This window comes from Protopterus annectens, chromosome 1.part2 (assembly GCF_019279795.1).
Source record: "Protopterus annectens isolate FY-2018-M chromosome 1.part2, PAN1.0, whole genome shotgun sequence".
In the NCBI taxonomy this organism is placed as follows: Eukaryota; Metazoa; Chordata; order Ceratodontiformes; family Protopteridae; genus Protopterus; species Protopterus annectens.
Genome location: NC_056727.1, coordinates 892088464 through 892105607, shown reverse-complemented (window position 1 = coordinate 892105607; position 17144 = coordinate 892088464). Strand labels below are relative to the sequence as shown.

Genomic DNA, 17144 nt, shown 5'->3' with positions numbered 1-17144 from the left:
AATCCTGTGGATAAACTGAGTTTTTGTGCATTTCATCTTGGGGCACTGTACCTCCTACTTCTGCAGCAGTATTTGAAAGCATGTTGCGGTTATTTGTCCTGTAATGCTGACTGGACCTCTGTTTTTACCCTAGGACTTTACTCCCAAGGCCTCTTCTGAAAATAAGCTCTACTATGACAGACGTTAACTACCCACGTGGATAATAAATGGTGTCTGTGCACGCGCAAGTAACCTGCATACATCTGCAACAGTTCAGTCTCTAGACTGACTCTCCCAGAGGCCCTTTAACACTGATCTGCTGGCACAGCACAGAGATAAAGTTTTGAAGATCATATGCCAGCTTATGCCAGAATTTAGAATGATACCCAGAGATAAAGCTGCTTTCTTCCCAATCTTTTTTTTTCCTTGTGATATTTTTTCCAGTCCCTCGAACTTCTTGCATGTTATCAATGCTGCACATCTGGTTAAAATGTGTATTCACAAGTATATCAACTTGCACTCTTCAGCCAATTCTAAATTGTTCTGTGACAGTATGACATCACAATTCTCTCCACTAGACTTCACTGGTATTACCGAGCACGATGAAACCTGGATGCCAGCTCTCTGCTATAACAATTCTAAATGGGTTTACAATCCTGAAACTTCTGGGAAGAAATGCAATGCATTGCTGGTGTCCAGTACTTACAATTAAGTACTGCTGAATTATTTAGTTTTCTGCTTAGGATAAATGGTGTTAAACAAAATAACTCAGCACAGCTAAAAAGAATCACACAAAAGTCAGAGCCCATTTTTATTTAAAAGATTAACTACATTTCCCGGTGTAAAAGAAAACAACAAAAAAAATTAAACACTTCTGAGGGTGATCTTCTCAAGGTCCTGAATGCCATCTTTGTCAATGATCCGAACACTGAAGGACGGCAGGTTCAAGATGAAACGTTTCTGAAGCTATAATAAAAAACATGACTGTTATACAAGGTTATTTTGCATTGTGTTTTTACAGATATATCTATCCGATTATAATACTCCAGCAATGTTTTCTGATTTCAAATTAGTTTTACATTCAATGCCTAGCCCAAAATGTATATTCAGTGCTATTTACAGTATTCTTGCATTAACATATTCCTTTTGGGCTTTCATTTACATCACACAACATATATGAAAACAGTACGATGCTTCAAATAATCAACATTAACCACCAACTCTGACTGCATCTGTACCTGCACCTTTTTAAACTGGTATTCAACTGACAATAGGATACACTTCAGCAGTGTACCAGATTAATGGGTTCCCACACACTTTCTGACCTACCTTAAGAATCATGGCATGCAGTCTCTCTCCACTGACATGCTGCATTTCTGCCTCCAGTTATTCCAATTAAATGTAGAAATATTTTCCACTATACTGATGTCACCAGAAGTTCAGTGAACTTTACTATCAGTGACAACAACACAGATTGGGCAGGGGTATACCGCACATTTTATTGGTTTGGTTATACCACGTGTGTGTGCGCGCACACGTGTGTGTCCGTCCACTGAAGTCTATGGGCGCACTCACAAACTATCCCTGTGGTGACATCACAGAGGGATACAGCAGAATTATAGGGCATATCCTTAACAAAAAGTCTACTTTTATTAAAAAAATACATTATGGAACTTGAGAGAAAAATACATCATGGAACTTGACGGTGCAAAATACATGATGGAACTTAAGCTACAAAGTGACAAAACGTAGGTATAAAGTATGAGAGAAGACTTGTGCTTCCTAGACTTAATCTGTTCAACTGCTAAAGTGTTAACTTTTTTCCAGAGTGAATGTCTCCTACACCTCACACACTCAGCTTAACACCTCAGAGAATATACGACTTCAGAGAAGAGGAAAAATGATTACGTAAGCATCTCCTCTTTTCCATATCTGTGATCTCAGTGCTGTTGTGTACATGACTGGGGGAACAGAGTGCAGGGGGTTACTCTGTAAAAAGATGGAAATCAGTATTAAATCCAAGGTGATCATTCGTCTTATATGCGCAAAGTGATGATAAATTCAGAAAACCATTTGTCAGCAACCTGTGGGTTTCGGATCCGACAGCATACCAAGGCAAAAAGATCAGAGCTCCAAGCTCCTCCCTCCTATCCATACTACACTGCAACCTCCTTCCAATCCTCAGATCGAGTTTACCACTCCACACGTGACTACCAACAAACTAAAACCTGAGACCCCTGAACCAAGGACAAACATCAAGCTCATGAACTCTGAACATACAGCTCAGCAGAAATAACCGCCAAGATCAGGGGGAAGGAGGGAGGGACGGTTGCTGACAAATTAAGTTTACCTACTCAGATGGAACGTTATGGTGAGTACATAACTTCTTTATCTGAAGTAGTTAACTTCATTTGATCAGCAACCTGTGGGACAGAGTCCCCAGCTACCAGAAATCTTAGGAGGCCCTTAAGGAAGGATATTCCGGAGCACTGCAGAGCCAAAGGAAGCCCTTCCTCTAGACACCAAATCCAGTTTATAATGAGTAATAAAAGAGTGAGACTATGCCCAGGTAGCCGCTGAGCAAATGTCATCCAGGGGAACTCTAGACCAGAATGTGGCAGACATTGCCACAGAACGCGTAGAATGAGCATGAACTCCTACTGGTTCTGGTAAACCAAGCTATCTATATGCTTGTAGGATACAAAGGGAAATCCACCTAGCGAGAGTCACCTTTGAAACTGGTTTCCCTAAAAAAGGCTTAGCAAAGGAAACAAAAAGTTGATCAGATTTATGAAAGACCGCCGTCCTGTGCAAATAAAAACGTAACTGCCTGTGAACATCCAGCAAATGAAGTTTGTATTCCCCTTTGTTCTGAAAATTAGGGAAAAAAAAAAACAGGCAAATTAATAGACTGATTAATGTTGGTCTCAGAAACAACTTTAGGGAGAAAAGACAGATTAGTTCTGAGAGACACCCTGTCCTTATGAAACACTAGATATGGGGGTTTCATACAAAGAGCCTGAAGCTCCGACACTCTCGTGGCTGAGGCGATAGCTACCAGAAAAGCAGTCTTCCATGACAAGAATTTTAAGTCAACTGATGCCGAGGGTTCGAAAAGAGGCGCAACTAAGGCCTGAAGAACCGAAGTCAGATCCCACGGTGCGGACAGATTCTTAATAGGAGGTCTCAGAAGAAAAATTCCTTTCATAAAGGTCTTACAAATTCTGGCAGCAGCGAGAGAGCCTAAATTGTCCCCTACATGGAAATGGGAAATAGCTGCCAGCTGGACCTTCACTGTGGAATAGCTGGCTCATTGCTGGAAGATACGAGAGAAAAAGTGTAATACCGCTGGGATCGGAGCGGTAGAAGGATCCAGATTTCTCTGGAAGCCCAAATGGAGAAACGTCTCCATTTGCTACAGTAAATTTTCCTGGTAGAGGATTTATGTGCCTCAACCAAGATGGATTTAACAGGGGAAGAGATACCGGGAATACTAGCAACTAGTGGAACTGGAGCAGCCAAGCTGTGAGTTTCAGGCTGTCCAGATTCGAAGGAAGCATTCCCGAGGGGTGACTAATCAGATTCAGAATGAGATCCAAGACCCAGGGTGGAGCTATGAGATGAGACCGTAGGCAGGGAAATCAGACTTGAGGCCAGAATGGGGATATGAGGATAATTCTGCTCCCCAACCGTGAGCTTTCTGTAAGAATTTTGTCATGAGCGGGAGATGCGCATAAAGAAGACCGGGTGGCCAAGCATGAACAAGAGTGTCTCTGGGGGCTTAGAGCGAAAAACTCGCTGCATTTCGCGTTGGATGGCGATGCGAAGAGATCGCAGCAAGGCTGACCCCACTTGAGGAAGATCAGTTCCGCTACACAAGGGTTCAGAGACCAACTCGTAGGGAGAAAGGATAGTTCTGCTCAATTTGTCTGCCAAGATGTTGGACCGACCCAGACTGTGCGTTGCTATCAAAGCGGTTGGCGGAGATCGCCCATTCCCAAACTCTCATGACTTCACGACAAAGGGGATAAGACTTGGTTCCCCCCTGTTTGTTGATATACCAGACCACTGACATATTGTCTGACTGGATCGCAATAATTCCCAGAGGAAGATAAGCATGAAGGGCCTGCAACGCTAAAAGGACTACTCTCATCTCTAGAACATTTATATGCAGAACGGTCTTGCTTTGAGTCCACGTGCCTTGGACAGCCCTGCCCGAACAGTGCCTCCCCCACCCTAGGTGGGAGGCATCCGTGATCACCGTGGCTTGGCGTTGGGAAGCAACAAAGGGACGTCCCTCCTGCAAATCCCGGGATCGGAGCCACCACATGAGAGAATTTCTGCGCACACTGCTCAGAGGGATCGGAAAATCTAGAGGTTGATGTAGTATCGACCACTGAACTTGCAACGTCCACTGTAAAACTCTCATATGCAGACGAGCACAAGGGATCAAGTTGACAGCTGCTGCCATGGACTCTAAGGCTCTCAGGACTAATTCCGCTGGGGGTGCAGGGGACTGCAGAAGCGCTAACACATGAAGTGCCAGGCTGTGTAGTCTGTCTGGAGTCAAAAATGCCCTGGCCTTAAGAGAATCTACTCTCGCCCCTATGAAGTCTAAAACTTGAAAAGGTTGTACGGAAGACTTCCTGAGATTTATGGTGATCCCAGCCGAGGTGATATCTGGAGAAAGAAATCTCTGGCTAGTAAGAGTAGATGCCTGGTGGGAGCGGTGAGGAGCCAGTCGTCCAGGTACAGGAAGACCTGAATGCCCTGAAGTCTCAGGTGGGCTGCTACAACTGCCATGACCTTGGTGAACACCCTGGGGGCTGTGGTGACACCGAAGGGTAGGACCCTGAATTGATAATGATTGGCCCCTAGCCGAAAGCGGAGGAACCTCCTGGATCACCTGTCCATCAGGATATGGTAGTACGCATCCTTGAGGTCTATAGAGCACAACCAGTCTTCCTCCTGCAAGAAGGGTAGGATGGATTGAAGTGTGGCCATCCGGAACTTTTCCTTGGCAACTTCATTGCTGATAGGACAAGAATCGGCCTTAGGTCCCACGTCTTTTCTGGCACCAAAAAGAACCTGGAATAGATGTCTGATCCGGACTGGTCTGTGGGCACCTGCTGGATGGCTCTTTTTTTCTAGCAGCTTTTGTATTTCTAAAGCCGCGGCCTCCCTCTGAGCAGGTGGGACGTCCGGGAGGTGCCTTGTGTAAGGGGGTTTGTTTAAAAAGGGAATAGAATACCCTCTGGATGTTATTCGAAGCACCCAGTGATCTGTCGTGATGGACTCCAACTGGGCAAGGTGCATCAAACCCCCCCCCCCCCAACTGCCTCCAGAGAGGAGCAGTCGGGCAACCCCTCAGGGTTGCTGCGTGGGTCGATCTGAAAACGGTTCCCGTGACCCGAAGTTCTTCGGCCCCCCTCTGCCTCTGGGCCGGCATCCACCTTGTCCCCCTCTACTTCTGGGGGAGGAGTCCTGAGCATTCTGGGACTGCTGAGATTTCCGGAACCACAGCTTCTTTTGCCCTCGCTGGTTCCTGGAAAAGGGACCTTTGGAGGGTTAGAGAAGTGGATCCCAATGGCGGACGGCGTTTTCCCATCTTTCTCGCTCTGGACAAGCGTATAGAGGACAGTCTTCCCGAACAGGGTCGAACCATCAAAGGGTGCGTTAGCAAAGGAGACCTTGAAGGGTTCAGAGAAATCGCAAAGACAGTGCCAGGCGTGATGCCTTAAGGCGATACCAGACCCGCTAGCCCTAGCAGCTCCCTCGCAGCTCCCTCGGTGGCGTGAGAGACTAGATGCATGGACGTATTGGACACAGACTTGAGAGTGGCCATACGAGTCAAGAAGGTCTGTTTATCCTCAGCCGACATGGACTCCGGGGGAGACTCTGCGTACTCTTTCACAAGGTCCCGCTGCAGTCAAATTACGTGGGCCAATTAATTCCGCACCCTTATAGTAAAGGTAGCTGAAGCAAAAGTCTGCTTTCCAAGGCGGTCCATCACCCTGGACTCCTTGTTTGGGAGGTGGACCGAGGAACTTTCCTGGGAAAGTTCCTTTTTTGTGGCCACCGCCACCACCACGGCATCAACCGGGGAACTTTTGCTCCAAGAAGCTGTATCTGCTGGCGGCTCAATATTTTGTCAGGCCTTTTGGGTACTGGCTCCACAGTGTCTGGTTCCTGCCAAGCTTTGGTGGTGATAAGGTCCACCAGAGGGTTGGCTAGGGGGGACACCCAAGAGGGAGATGGACCTGTGTCTAATGCCTCCAGGAATACAGACTCGTCGGAGGAAGGTTTTTGGGTGGACCATCCCCTTCTGGTGAAGGATTTCCATTATGTCTCCGAAGGAGATGTCTTCGGGGGGTTATTTGGGGGAACCTTCCCCTTCCTCCAAGTCAGTATCCTCAGTGAGGGACTGGGGGGGGGGGGGGGGGGAGTCCAAGTGCCTCCTTTTACACTGGCGTTTGTGAGGAACCTCCTCGGGTGGACTCTCCGGGGATGGCTCACAAATGGTTTTGTGTTCCTCCAGGGGAACTGGCTGGGGTGCAATAGACACAGGCTGTCCCTGGGGGGACTGGATGACGGAAGACAAACCCAACTGCGAGGGGGCAGGGATGGACCAAGAGGAAAGAGTGAGGGGTCTCGATCCTTCAGAGAGAACCCTCTCCACAACGAACGCCGAAGGAGAACTGGCTTCTCTGAAACTGGTGGTGAGGGTAGCCGTGACCTTCGGATCCGATAAAGGGATCAGAGCCGAAGTTGGAACAGCCGGACCAAAAGGGATGGTATGCCCCAACCACAATGGAACTGATGACACACTCATCCCCTTGGATCAGACACCCAACTCTCGGCTTCGAGAGTTCAGATCCGAAAGTGGCTCCGACAGACTTGAGGACATGGCCAGCGTTGAGGCCGAATGTACCATCGGCGCCGACCCCCTGACTCCGGGGCTCCTCGGATCCAATAGACTCAGAAATCCGATGGTGGATCAGAGAAGGAGCTATCGGGGTGAAAAACGGAGCCAAACTCCCTGCAACGGTGGGGGGACAGCAACACTCCCATCTGCAGTTGAGTTTGTAAAAACCTTCGCATCATCCGATCCATGTCTGCTTCAGAGATGCTCAGAGTCTATCTCGAGGATGCCACAGACGCCGGTCAGGAGGGCCGACTCAGAGATGACCTCGAGGGTGGTCGAGCCTCCTCCGGCTACAGAGAAAAATGTGGTGAACAGAGCAGAGGAGAGGATGGCCTAGTAACTTTATCAGGAGACAATCACCTTAGTGGGAGGGGCCTTTGGATCAAACTCGGCCTGCAGCTTGCGGCCCTTCTCTCTATCTCTTTTTCCTTTTCTGTTTGTCTCTCTGTCTCCCTGTGTTTGTCTTTCATTCTCTCTTTCTTGGCCTCTCTCTCTCTCCCTGTGGAAAGGTGGGAGGGTGAGTCCCTGACAGGGGAGGAGGGCCGGAAGGCTGGACAGCCACAGTCGTGGCTGGCGATGAAGTTGTGGAAGCAGCAGCAGCAGAACTTGAATCTGCGGGTAGAAGACCTACCAGAATCAACTTGTTCCTGCGATCTCACAGGGCTCTGGGGTTGAAGGCCGCACAGATTTTGCAGCCGGATGACAAATGAGGCACCCCCAAGCAAAGTACACACAGAGTGGGACCATCGGCTGGCGACAGCTTGTGGCCACACTCTGTGCACGTAGAGAAAGTCACTTTCTGACCTTCTGACATAATAAATGCGTGCGCGCACACACACACACACAAACTCTACGGGCGGGAAGGGGGGGCCTACACTGACAGAAAGTTAACAACTTTCTAACTTACAAAACGCAAATATCTAGCGAGGAAAAGAACCCGGTAATGATATATATATATATATATATATATATATATATATATATATATATATATATATATAAGTTTATCAAAGGGGCACACAAACACCAATATCGAAAAACCCTGACAAACTTGTGTGACGCTCAAAAATCCCTTGCTGGCAAAGCCGCGGCAAACGAAATCTGAGGACTGGAAGGAGGTTGCAGTGTAGTATGGGTAGGGGGAGGAGCTTGGACCTCAGATCTTTTTGCTTGGTATGCTGTCGGATCCGAAACCCACAGGTTGCTGATCAAATTAAGTTAACTACTTCAGATCAAATATTAAAATATTTGCAATTACGTGTTGTATTTATTCACTAGAATACTAAAACATAACTGAATCTGAACAGAACTACATAAACAAAGTTACTTCAATAATTTTAAACCTTCAGAATAATTACAATATGTACCAAAGTTCATATATTATGCCAATACTCTCCTGTAGTCTAGAACACAAGAGTAATTTAATGCTCCAGCTGCAGTCATGACAGTGTTTTGTAATACAGTGCTATTTACTTATTTATGTTTGCTGACATGGACAGCATTACAGGGCATTGCCCATTTTCAGAGGGAACTTTTTTTTTTTTTAGAAAATATAAAACAAATGCATTTTATAATATTCACACAAACTTCCAAAATAAGAAATGTCACAGCAATGGTGCATACATACATGCAAAATATTTCTAAGTACATTTACAATGATAGCAAAGAAAGTTCAATACTATTATGCTTACAGTAAAATGAGAGACACATTTTATTTATTTTTACACATCACAGCACAATTGTACATAAAGTTATCAAGGACAGACAAAGGTATGGATTAAAGTCAGAATAAATGTTAAGGACTGAAAATAGAAGTTATGTCCTTACCATAACGTTCCATATGGAGTGTTCATCTCGCCTTTGTTCTTACACCTGGGTTCGGAGCCGATCCTCGGCTCCGTGTCGGCCGCTTGGCAAAGCTCTGCATCGAGAAGAAGCTCGAGACCAACCTAACTCCCACAATCCCCCTTCTGCCTTTACCTCAGATCTAGTTTGCAGAAGTCAACAGAAGACAGCATAACACATTCATGCCAAACAAGAACAAACATAGCTGAAAAATATAGCCACAACAACTGCTCAAGGCAGAAGCAGGAGAACCAAACCAGACACCTAAACTGGACGTTCTTCCTGAGGGTGGGAGGGTGGGAATGTAAGAACAAAGGCGAGATGAACACTCCACATGGAACGTTATGGTAAGGACATAACTTCTATATGTGAGAGTGTTCCATCTCGCTGTTTGTTCTTACACCTGGGTAGTGTCCCTAGCTCCATGTTCCTGAGGAACTCAGGGGAGAACGTTCCTGAGCACAGTGGAACCAAAGGTTGCCCTGTCCCTAGAAATCCTGTCTACTTTGTAATGAGTAATGAATGTATGTGGTTTAGACCAAGTGGCAGCCACACAAATAGTGTCCAACGGTAGGCGGGCTGCATGAGCCAGGGATGTAGATACTGATCTTGTAGAGTGCCCTTTGGGCTTGACAGGTAAAGTTTGCTCAGAGGCAGTATAAACAAAAATAATACAATCAGAAAGCCACTTGGAAAGGGTTCGTTTCGTAACTGCCATACCCTTTCTTGCTGTCTGCGAAGGCTATAAAGAGCTGGTCTGTTTTTCTGTGATCCTTTGTTCTGTCCAAGTAAAATCTGAGTTGTCTATGAACATCTAACTTGTGTAACATATATTCCAACTTACTGGAGTGGTTTTTGAAAAAAGGTGGGAAGTTCAATGGACTGATTAATATTATTAACGGAGCAAACTTTGGGAAGAAAGGATGGATTAGTGCGAAGAGATACTCTATCAGGGTGAAAGATCAAATAAGGGTGTTTAACTGAAAGAGCTTGAAGCTCCGATACCCGCCTGGCTGACGTGATAGCCACCAGAAAAAGGGTCTTCCATGACAAAAATTTCAAAGGACAGGAAGAGGCTGGTTCAAAAGGTGGTAGCATCAGCTGTGACAAAAGAAGGTTCAAGTTCCAAGGTGAAGTAGGACTTCTAACTGGTGGTCTAATATGGAAAGATCCTTTTAGAAAGGCCTTACAAAGTCTGTGAGCCATAATAGGAGCCCCACTTTCCCCCACATGAAAGTTTGAAATGGCAGCCAATTGCACTCTCAAAGTGGCAGGAGAAGCCCCTTGGTGGAACAGTTCGGTTAAAAACTCCAAGACCTTATTCAGAGGAGCTATTACGGGATCCAGTTGTTGTGTAGTTGCCCAGTGCACAAAACGCTTCCATTTACTAGTGTAAATCTTTGTAGTGGAAGCTTTATGAGAAGCCACCAGGATATTTTGAACTGCAGGGGATAGAAGATCAGACCTGGCTAAGAAGGGAAGCGGAGCAGCCAAGCTGCTAGTCTGAGGGAGAGAAGCGACGGGTGGAGAGCCCCTGACGAGTGGGTCAGCAGATCCGGCTCTGGGTCCAGGATCCAGGGTTCCCGAATTTGGTGTGCCAGAAGAAAGGGAAACCAGATTTGACGAAGCCTGAATGGGGCAATGAGGATAACTGTCCTTTGCAGGTTGCTGGCTTTCTGCAGAAATTTTGAAATCAGGGGAACAGGAGGAAAAGCGTATAGGAGACCCGGGGGCCAATCGTGAACCAGAGCGTCCCTGGGGACTTCCCCTGGAGGGGGTAATAGGGCAAAATAGCTTCTGCATTTGGCATTCATTGGAGACACAAACAGATCGCAGGAAGGCTGGCCCCACTTGCGAAATATTTCCTTCGCAACTGATTGTTTGAGGGACCACTCGTGAGGTAACAGGATGGCTCTGCTCAACCTGTCCGCTATGACGTTGGATAACCCCGGGATGTGCGTTGCTATCAGAAAGCGACCCGTGAACTCCGCCCATTGCCAGATTCTCATGGCCTCTCTGCATAGTTGATAAGACTTGGTTCCCCCTTGTTTGTTTATGTACCAGACTACGGACATATTGTCCGTCTGAACTGCAATTGTCCCTAGAGGAAGAAGGGGAGCAAAGTGTTGCAACGTTAGAAACACTGCCCTCAACTCTAGAACATTGATGTGCAGATTGTACTCCAAATTGGTCCATTCGCCTTGGACTGTCTGTCCCTGAAAGATGCCCCCCCACCCTATCAGGGAAGCGTCCGTGGTCACCGTAGCTGTCGGCGTGGGTAGCACAAATGGTCTTCCGCTGGAAAGATTGCAAGTCCGAAGCCACCAAGCCAGGTGTGATTTGCATATGTTTGTGATGTGAATTTCGTGCGTCAGGGGTAACTGTTGGAACGACCATTGTGCAAACAGTAGCCATTGAAGAACTCATGTGCAGTCTCTTCCCAAGGGTATCGCAATGAGAGAAGCTGCCATGAGACCCAAAACCTTCAGAACCAGTTTCGCTGGGGATTTTCTGGATGATAGAAGAAGAGATATATGGTTTTGTAGGGAGGCTATCCTTTCTGGGGGAAGCCTTAGAATTAAACAACGCGTATCCAATTCTGCTCTTATAAATGAGATATGCTGTGATGGCTGTAGTAAAGATTTTTCGAAATTTACGGAAATTCCGAGATGAACACAAAGTTGTAGTGTGTAATCCCTGGCCTGAATCAGTCGACACTCGGTGGTGGCAGAAAGGAGCCAGTCGTCCAGATACGGAAACACCTGGAATCCCAGGCGTCTCAAGTGAGACGCTACCACTGCCATACATTTGGTGAAAACCCTGGGGGCTAAGGTCAGACCAAGGGCAGGGCTCGAAACTGAAAGTGACTGGCTCCCAGCCGGAAGCGCAAGTGATCCCTGGACGCCCTGGCCATTTTGATGTGGTAGTATGCGTCCTTTAGATCTATTGAGCACATCCAGTCGTCCTTCTGTAAGAATGGAAGGATCGATTGAAGCGTGACCATCCGGAACTTTTCTTTCTTGATGAAGGTATTGAGTTTGCTTAGGTCCAGAATTGGCCTCCAGTCCCCTGTCTTTTTTGGAACTAAAAAGAACCTTGAGTAAGTTCCGAATCCTCTTTGGTCCGCTGGGACTGGTTGGATGACTTTTTTCTAGCAGCTTTGAAATTTCTATAGCTGCAGGGCCTCGCAGATGGGGCGGCACATCTGGGAGTCTTTTCTGCGGAATTGGGGGCAATAGGAAGGGAATTCTGTAACCTCTGGTAACAATGCTTTTTACCCAATTGTCTGATGTAAAACTTTGCCAGGCCTGAGGGTATAAAGCTAAGCGACCCCCGACTGCCTCCAGAGCAGGACAGTCGGGCCTCCTCTCAGGAGTGCTGGAAAGGTTTCCCGGGGAGTGTATCCCTGCCACCTTGATTTTGCGGACCCCCTCTGCCGCCAGGGTGACGTCTTCCACCTCTGCCCCCTCCTCTGCCTCTAGAGGGGGCATCACCCTGTGTGCCTGGGAAAGAACCTTGGGGTTTTCGAAACCACATTTTTCCACCACGTTGCCCTTTGGGGTACGGTCTGGATGGGGTGGAAAAACGGACTCTGACAGCAGACAGAGTCTTTCCCTCTTGCTCACACCGGGTAAGGGTCTCCTTTACTTTGGGGCCAAAGAGAGTAGCACCATCAAATGGGGCGTTAGTAAAGGAAGACTTGAAGGCTTCCGCAAAGGAACATAAGCGCATCCAGGATTGTCTACGAAGAGCAATCGCTGAAGCCGCTGCCCTACTCGACCCTTCGGCTGCGTATGAGATCAGCCTCATGGACGAGTTTGCAATAAATGTAAGGGTATTGAGATGTGCTGTAACTTTCTCCGAGACAGCAGCATCTGTAGTACCCTGGAGGGTATCTCCCAACTCTTTGATTAGATCCCTCCGTAACCGTGTAAAGTGGGTCAAATAGTTCAGGGATCGCATAGAAAAAGCCGCTGAACTAAAAATGCGCTTCCCATACCTGTCCATAGTCCTAGAATCTCTGTTAGGCGGATGGACAGATGAGGAAGATTCAGACATCTCCTTTTTCGTGGCCGCTGCCACCACCATAGCGTCCACTGGCACTCCCTTTGTTAGATAAGCCTTATCTTGGGGGGCAGTAATATATTTATTAGGCTTTCTAGGGACTGGCTCCACCATGTCAGGTGTCTCCCACGCCCTTCGAGCAATCAATTTCATTAACTCATCAAAGGGCGGTGTGACCCAGGAGGAGGAAGGGCGAGCACCGAATGCCTTCAGCAAGACTGACTCATCCTCAGAAGGGGGTAGGGATTGCCAATCACCTCTCTGTTTTAGGATCTCCAGGATGTCAGAAAAGGAGACATCCTCTGAGGGTGATTTTGGGGACCCTTCTGACTCATCCAAGTCAGTGTCCGATGTCAAGGATTCTTGTGGAGAATCCAAGTGTCTCCTCTTACACAATCTTTTCCTCGGAACTTCCTCGGGGGGGGGGGGCATCTGATGAAGCCTCCGAGGAAGAGGGGGCACCCTCTAGGGGTGGCTGAGACACTGGTGCTCGACGCTTAGATATAGCTGTGGGTGCAGAGGAGGATAACGGACCTTTATGGGAAGGAGAAGCTGTTTCTGCTGAAGTGGTTGTCTGAGTAGACAACACCTTCCTCATGAGGTCGAAGGCCCCCGGGTCACGAGTCGAGGTATCCCCCGGTTCCGAAGAAATCGGAGGAATCCCAGAGACAGGCACAGAAGGCAACGACCCCGAGGACGGAGCAGAGTCGATCCGAGCCGAGGCCCCGAGAGGGAGTGTCGGAACCGAAACATCAGTCCGACTCTCAGTCCCGGATCCAAGGATGGATCTTCGGCTCCGAGACTCCGGTACTGGGTCCGACGGAGTCGAGGTGAACGGTGCCGACCGAGAAAGACGGTTCCGGCACCGAGGGCTCCACAATCACCAGATCAGCCTCTCCCGGCTCCGAAGACTGGATAGGCCTCGGAGGAGGAACAGGTGGAGATAAGGGAAGGCCTTCGAGTCTCGACACCAACTGGGAGGAGACAGAGATGAGTTTGGACAAGGCCGTATTCTCCATCAATTTCTGCACCACGCGGTCTACATCGGTGTCGGAGAGGGGCCTGGAAGAACGCGTCGAAGGAATCGAAGACGGAGCCGACCTCAAAAGTGCCGGAGGAGGAAGCTCCGTCACCGGTTCCAAGACTCGGGGCTCTGTAACTGACAACAGTTCAACACTCGGCCCCGAAGTCTGTGGAACCGGTGATCGAACTTTGAATGAAGAGCTCGGAGCCGATGACCTGGGCTCTGACGTCTTTGATTCCTTCGAGGATTTAGATGTCTGGTCTGATGCATCCAGAGCCTCTTGGAATGCAGGCTTCAAAAGGCCCCTATCCATAAGTTTCCTGCGCCTATCTGTCATGACCCTTCCACTGAAAGAATGGCAGATGGAGCAGTCTTCCTGCAGATGGAGAGGGCCAAGACAGTAGACGCAGGAACTATGATTGTCTGTGACAGACATTTTCTGTCCACATTGGCACCGTTTGAAGCCTGATTTAGCTTTTTCAGACATTTTACAAAGTCAAATCCAGTAAATAGTGAAATAGCCAGGACAATTAACCAGTAAAACTTGTCAAATCCAGTAAAATTTGTCAAATCCTGTAAAGAAAGTCAAATCCAATAGTCAACTCCAGTAAAAGTTAAAGGGTGTGGTAGGCCCCGAGGGAATAACTCTAAGTACATAAAAACTATATACGGAACCGAGAAACCCTCAATACACTACTCACACACAGTCAACTTTAAGAGAATTATTTATCCAAAAAAATACAAGAAATATAAGAAATGATTAATCTTAGCTTTGAGGTGGTCCGAGCTCATCAAAAATGATGCGAACGTTGCAGCGGCAAACTAGATCTGAGGTAAAGGCAGAGGGGGATTGTGGGAGTTAGGTTGGTCTCGAGCTTCTTCTCGATGCAGAGCTTTGCCAAGCGGCCAACACGGAGCCGAGGATCGGCTCCGAACCCAGGTGTAAGAACAAATGGCGAGATTGAACACTCTCACATTGTAAATTATAGAAAAATAGCAAGAATGTAAGATTACACAGAAAATAAGCAAGCATTAATAATAGCAAGGAGTACTACAAAGTTACAGGTGCACCCAAAGTGAAATTAGCTTGCTATTTCAAAATTAAAAATAACATTAGCACTGGTTACAGGTTAACTATACCTTACACACACACATTTTACATATATATATATATATATATATATATATAGAGAGAGAGAGAGAGAGAGAGATACACACACACGTGCATAGCCTGACACCTCACTAAAACTTGCAGATGGCAAGCAAAATTTCCCCTCACCAAGACAGGTAAATCAAAACTTAAGGCCCAAACAATGCTTACTTAGCATGGGAGAAATAATGTATTAAAAACCTCAGGACTACTGGAGTGTAGTCATGGGATAAAAATACAGTAGTCAAAAATTCATGTGGAAACCAACATTTTATTTACATTGTTAACATAACAGTACTACGTACTGCCAAGCTCTATATTGAGATGCTTGAGCAGGGAATGGATCTATGCATTCTACAGTGCATTCTGATTCTGACTATGAAAAAGTATGATACAGCACTTGCGTATGCCTGCAGAGATCAGCAATGTATTGCTGAATCAAAATAAAATACAGACTGGACAAGACTGTTAGCATAGCTTCAGAAACTGGAGTTTTGAGGGGGGGGGGGGGGGGGCACTGACAAAACTTCAAGCTGACTGAACTAAACCTCCTAAGACCCACATAATTTGAGTCTGACACCACTGCTTAAAATAAGCATTAAAGGCTAGTGTTAGCAAAACGATGTACGAAGACAAAACCTTAAAAATTCTTACAATGTGCCAAAATCTACAAAGCAAATTTAAGCAAGACAAAAATTACTTTCCTGACATCTGAGGACAGTTTACTTACATATGCACACATGCATATTTTTCATGAATAATTATGCTGAATACATAAGATGCCACTTATGAAATGGAAAAAACTGGTATTAAGCCAGGTGAATTCTCCTAACGAAATGCAGTGAAAATATGCATGAAGTGTTTTGCTGATGTTGTACCATTGCACTTTGGCACCCTAGGCAGCAGACACATTTGTTACCTTACAAAACATATAAAGTGAACTTTAAACTTCAGATGCATACAAAAAATTCAAGGGACAACCACCCTGGGAATTATTTTTCTTATTAGAAATTCAAAATAATTTGGTTCCACTGTACAAACGGGAAGCATGTTAAAAGGTGACCTAGTCATCATGACGTGACTCAGTAAGCTTTTATCTTCACACCATATGGGAATAAACATACTGGTACTACTTCCAACTTGAACCTTCACCATGTCCTTAACACCCACCACCACAGTACCAGCAGCATGAAAACAATAAATATACATACAAAAGCATGAAGACGGTGAGAAACCACCACACCACCAGTTTGTAGAAAGCAATTATTCCTTAACTGCAAAGGACAACATTGTGCTCTATGCAATGTTCAACACCACCCTTGCATCACTTGTAAAACTCATGAATCTCATCCAGCAATTTTCAAAAGGATAATAGCCACAGTAGCCAAGCAAAGTACAATGTACTGGCAGCTAGCATTTTCCCATTTATCAAGTGATAAACCCCAAAGACAACCAGAGTGAAAGAAAAAAATATCGGGAAATACTAGCATTAATTTTACTTATCCACCTCTTATTTGTGGATAAAGAACCTGCTGAATCAATCTACCATAAAAAACTACAGTTGCATAAGTTCTACTTAGCTGTAACAGCTGATGTTTGAATTCCTCACTGCCTCAGTGGTATTCTGGGTTATCTGCCACAGTAACCCACTACTGGCCAGTATTCCAAAGCTCAGACTCCCTTTTCTCTTTCTGTGATAGTTGTTTGGCTGATCATATCCTGAGATGGAAGCCTTCAGCTGTCACAGGAAGAGCCAGTTTAGGCTTTTTTGCTTCCACAAAGGAGGAAGGATGATACCCACCTCAACTATGGGAGATGACATGTGGGTGCTACCACTGAGGCAGTGAGGAATTCAAACATCTATTACATGCAAGTTACTTTGGGTAGATTCCCAAAGCTTCCCAACCTGGGGGTTGGAAAGTTAAGATTCTAGGAGTCCCTGGGGGAATGGTTCTATCAAAGCATCACCTGGACCTTGAAAAAGGATCTGGTTTGTAGCAAGTCCTTTGTGAAGATCTGAACATAGGTCCAGACTGTTGCCTCTAGAATGCTTCTAGAGTCCACTCTTTTCTAACATGTTCTCAAAGAGGATAAGGTCCTAGCTGAGTGAGCCTTAACCTTCCATGGAAGTGATTTACCATGGTGGGACTAACAGA

General features: G+C 46.4%; 1 protein-coding gene across 1 annotated transcript in view; it reads right to left on the bottom strand.

The window, feature by feature from the left end:
• Positions 1 to 777: 777 nt before the first annotated feature.
• PSMB2 (proteasome 20S subunit beta 2) overlaps positions 778 to 17144 on the bottom strand; it is a 404353-nt gene continuing 387986 nt past the window's right edge. Inside the window, exon 6 of the mRNA XM_044059542.1 lies at positions 778 to 945. Within this exon, the coding sequence (XP_043915477.1) occupies positions 844 to 945 (102 nt within the window). The 3' untranslated portion in view covers positions 778 to 843. The remainder of the gene's footprint in view (positions 946 to 17144) is intronic.